Below are 4,585 nucleotides of genomic sequence, written 5' to 3'. Positions count from 1 at the left end.
TCCTCTCGTTAGTCTCATTCAAGCCCCGGCAAGTACAACAACACCCTTTTGTTTTCAGGCGATTTAAAAAAAGTAAGTGAGAAAGTGTGTGTGTGTGTGTGTGTGTGTGTGTGTGTGTGTGTGTGTGTGTGTGTGTGCTGCTTATAATAAGCACACCGATTTGTGAAAATCTGTCCAGGGAGAGAAATAATGATCACTGATAAGCTAATGAATCATTTCCGGGGCAGTAATTATAACCAACGCGACATCACTCAAAACATTACAGTGCATACATAATGACTGATGAGTCGATGAGACTACGTTTGTCTTACAAACAGATCTTCTAATATCTTACGAAGTGACAGGAACCAAATCTGGCATCGGCCTCACAGAGGGGTCAAACGAGGGGTCATGCTAAATAACTGGAAACTGGAAGTCTTTGAATGGTCGATGGGAGATTTGATGAACGTCATTTCTTAATTTGTGGGAAAGTCTTTGGCCACACAGAGACCCATGGGCGTGTGTGTATATCCAGCCCTCATCAGGACTGGTGACTGGAACAACAGGAAGCTGGATCCAAAGTGACCGGATGCTGGGTATTGTTGTATTGCACGGAATAGAGAGTACGGAAGGCTGCATTATTTTTATATTGTCATATTTCGTTTTCCTCAGATACCAAAATATTTTTCTGTGATAACATGGAAAAGGTTTCGACAGCTTGTTAGTCAAGATCTATATAATAACGAGTAAATGTGTGTGTATGTAATATATTGTAAAATACAGCACAATAGTGCAGCACAATATGCATTTGTGTGATGTTGGAAAGAGTGTGTGTGTGTGTGTGTGTGTGTGTGTGTGTGTGTGTGTGTGTGTGTGTCAGTTCTGCATTACCTCATAATACACAGGATATTGCTGTGAGTTATAGCGTCAAGAGATATTTAATATGTTATGTAACTGTAAAGTTCTAAACGTTGGACTAGAGGAGACAGTTTTGTTCTTTTGAATAAAAGTAAAGTTAGTGCACAAACCAAACAAATCCATGTTTTAAAGGAAAAGGAATATAAGGGCAAATGTGTGTATTTGCATCTTCCATCAAAGCATCGCACAAAAAGAGCTCATTTGTAATACATTTCTTGAATCCTCCGCAGGTCATAAAGTCAAACGGAAAAGAACTCTGTGTGTTGGAGGGCGCTGGTTACCGAGGTCAGTGTGTGTTCTGTTTTTATGCAGCAGGTTGACCCTTGAGGGAATGTCTACAGACCACTGATATATGGTGACAGTCACCCTTTAGATGATCTTCACTGGGTTTCATGTTTATGCAGGACTGGGATCAGAACAGGAGAGAGAGGAAGGCTGTAAGAATCCTCCTCCAGGTCCTCCTCCAAATCTGCTCCTGTGTTTGCTCTCTGCAGACCACTGAAGGATGCTCCGCCTTCAACTCACGTTCAAGGAGGAACACATACATCAACATTAACGCTGAATACCATCGAACGGCTTAACTGGACTGCAAATCCCATACCAACAGGCTTCCGGCAGATGCTCTTTACTTTACTAATAGATTTATTCTTTTTTTTTTTTAATCCAAAATTACTGAAGTGCATCTGGTGAGCAGAGCTCCAGATGACGCATCAAGCTTGTTTTATTTCACAATGACCCCTGACTGGCCATGTGTGCGTTTGTGTGTACGTCTCTTTGTATCACTCCTGACTGGTAAACATCCCCTGGCTCCAGACCGGCTCCTGACACCGCTGCATACATGTTATATAACGAGAGCTTCGGAGCAACAGGTATTACGGTCACCTCTGTGTCATGCCATAGAACAACTCTAGATTACAGTGTATGAATAATGGAAAAGTGTGAGGGAGCATAACAAAGTCTAGGCCTCCGTCAAAGAGATGGGCCACGGAATATGAAAACCGTTAACTTTAGACTAAATGCAGATCAGTAAATCACTGATGCATGAAAGCCCCTTTTTCACTTTAATGCCTAGGCCTCCTAATTGGCAGCCATGCATGCCTGAGTTCAGAGGAACCTCCTGCTGTGCCGTTTGACATCCATCAGTGTCTCATATTGGCCATTTCAGCTGAAACATTCCTGTCACGGTGCCGCCAGTGTCTTCTGAAATGGCTTCCAAATGAAAGCTCATGGAAAGCTGTGTAGGTTTTGTAGGATGTTGCTGTTTTTCCCAGCATGCTTTAGTTGAAAAAAAAAGAAGTTAAATCGGAATAAAAAGGAAACAACAACGTGTGAGTGGATGAAATCAAACACAAGCCCGATGGCTGTCTGAAGACTTTCAAAGAAATCTCAAATTCAATTGTCCAACCCTCTCTCTCTCTGTCTCTCCCTCTCCCTCTCCCTCTCCCTCTCCCTCTCTCTCTCTCTCTCTCTCTCTCTCTCTCTCTCTCACTTGTGGGGAAGGGTTGGAGTGATGTCACCTCGCTCCTGTGTGGGCATTCATTCCATCAGCAGCGCGTCTCCAAAGATGCCGTTCACGGGAGCGCAGAAGCAGCATTGCGCGCGGAGATGTGACAGAAGAGGAGCGACTCGTGGAGCGTTGGATTCTGCCAGTGGTATAGTTTTCGGAAATCCCGCGTGACCGTCGGGAGAATGTGGAGGACATGTAAGTAATGTAAGGTTGTTTTGCCGTCCGAGGAGGCGTGTAATGTGCGCTACAATCCGTCTGTGGCCGTTACGCGCAACAGACTCCATGCGTTATTCGAAGGCACCTCCGCGCGCTTAGCAGCATTTTTTGTTTTTGTTTTGGCTGCAAAACAACAATCATGATACGAAAGGACAAACTGGAGCCAGAATGGATTTAACCCAGTTCAATGTGTTGGTAGGAAACGTTTCCAACGATGTGAACGCCACGGACGCGCCGCTTGGCTTGCCGCACACGGAGGCAGCCACTGCGCTCATCATCCTGGTGGTCACCGTGATCATCTCGGTGACCATTGTCGGCAACGTGCTGGTGATCGTAGCGGTGCTGACCAGCCGGGCTCTCCGTGCGCCCCAGAACCTGTTCCTGGTCTCTCTGGCATCAGCGGACATCCTGGTGGCCACGCTGGTCATCCCCTTCTCCCTGGTTAACGAGGTCATGGGCTACTGGTACTTCGGGAGCACTTGGTGCGCCTTCTATCTGGCCCTGGACGTGTTGTTCTGCACCTCATCCATCGTGCACCTGTGCGCCATCAGCCTGGATCGATACTGGTCCGTCACTAAGGCGGTCAGCTACAACCTGAAGCGGACCCCGAAGCGCATCAAGTCCATGATCGCGGTAGTGTGGGTGATATCTGCGGTCATCTCCTTCCCTCCTCTCCTCATGACCAAGCACGACGAGCGCGAGTGCCTGCTGAACGACGAGACCTGGTACATCCTCTCGTCCTGCCTGGTGTCCTTCTTCGCTCCGGGTCTCATCATGATCCTGGTCTACTGTAAGATCTACAAGGTGGCCAAGCAGCGCTCCTCCACCGTGTTCGTGGCCAAGAACGGTCTGGAGAGGCAGCCCTCGCAGTCCGAGACCTGCTTCGTCAGGAAGGACCGGTTCGAGACGGAGAGCCCCAGTAGCCAGAGCTCCGGCAACCACCAGCAGAGGCAGGGCGAGCTGGATGACATCGACCTGGAGGAGAGCTGCTGCCCGTCGGACACTAAGCCTCGCAATCACCGCTTCACCAAGCGGAGGAAGGTGGAGGGGTCAGACTGCTGCCCGCCTCAGAACTGCCGTCCCTCCTGGGCTTCAGCCCGGCCGGTACAGCTCTACCCGGAGGAGAAAGACCCAGCTGGACGACAACAACAACAGCAACAACAGCAGCTGGCTGCAGTCAACAAGACTAAAGTGGCCCAGATGCGGGAGAAACGCTTCACCTTCGTGCTGGCGGTGGTGATGGGGGTGTTCGTGCTTTGCTGGTTCCCCTTCTTCTTCACGTACAGCCTGCACGCTATCTGCAGAGACAGCTGCTACATCCCCGGCGCACTATTCAACCTTTTCTTCTGGATCGGCTACTGCAACAGTTCCGTGAACCCCATCATCTACACTATTTTCAACAGGGATTTCAGGAAATCCTTTAAGAAAATCATATGCAGAACTTCTAAACGCACATGAATACAGAAAGGAGTCCTGGGACAAATCTGTTCTCTCACGAAGGGATTATTAGAACTCATTCTTCTTTGACTGACTGTTCCACCTTCCCCAACATTCATTTTAATGAAACTAGCATATTGAAAAAAAGAAAAAAGAAAAAGTGTCCCAGTGTGTGTCACATTAAAATGTCTGTGATTAAAATTTTAAGTTTGAAAAAGAGAAATAATTTTTTTTAGTGCATCAATGTTGCAAATCAGTCAGTTATTTAATCATGCATTCATTCCATGAGTTGTAATATATGGGTCGTTGTATAATAAGTCCTGCAAACAAGCAACCTTTGAACAAGAAGTCTCTATATTTAATCAACTGCAGCCAGCAGGAGGAAAGAGCCATACTTCAAGGTAAAACTCAAGTCACGAATGTAGCTGCAGTTCGCAGTGGGTGTTTTGTGTAAAGATAAAAAGGAAAATCAATCCCCATCATCTATAAGATATGAAGCACCGGGATGAGCAGGAGAGCAAGTGTTGC

At 47.1% G+C, this 4,585-nt stretch overlaps 1 protein-coding gene across 1 annotated transcript; it reads left to right on the top strand.

The window, feature by feature from the left end:
• The first annotated feature begins 2,404 nt into the window (after window positions 1-2,404).
• Window positions 2,405-4,218, top strand: adra2db (adrenergic, alpha-2D-, receptor b). Its single transcript, XM_084010072.1, has one exon. The coding sequence runs from the start codon at window positions 2,789-2,791 to the stop codon at window positions 4,076-4,078; it is 1,290 nt and encodes a 429-aa protein (XP_083866198.1). The 5' UTR covers window positions 2,405-2,788; the 3' UTR covers window positions 4,079-4,218.
• The last annotated feature ends 367 nt before the right edge of the window (window positions 4,219-4,585 follow it).

Source organism: Eutrigla gurnardus (assembly GCF_963514095.1).
Source record: "Eutrigla gurnardus genome assembly, chromosome: 5".
Lineage (NCBI taxonomy): Eukaryota > Metazoa > Chordata > Actinopteri > Perciformes > Triglidae > Eutrigla > Eutrigla gurnardus.
This window is presented reverse-complemented; position numbering and strand designations above follow the sequence as displayed.

Coding starts and splice junctions, on each gene's coding strand:
- adra2db (XM_084010072.1), top strand. CDS start 2,789: ATGGATTTAACCCAGTTCAATGTGTTGGTAGGAAACGTTTCCAACGAT.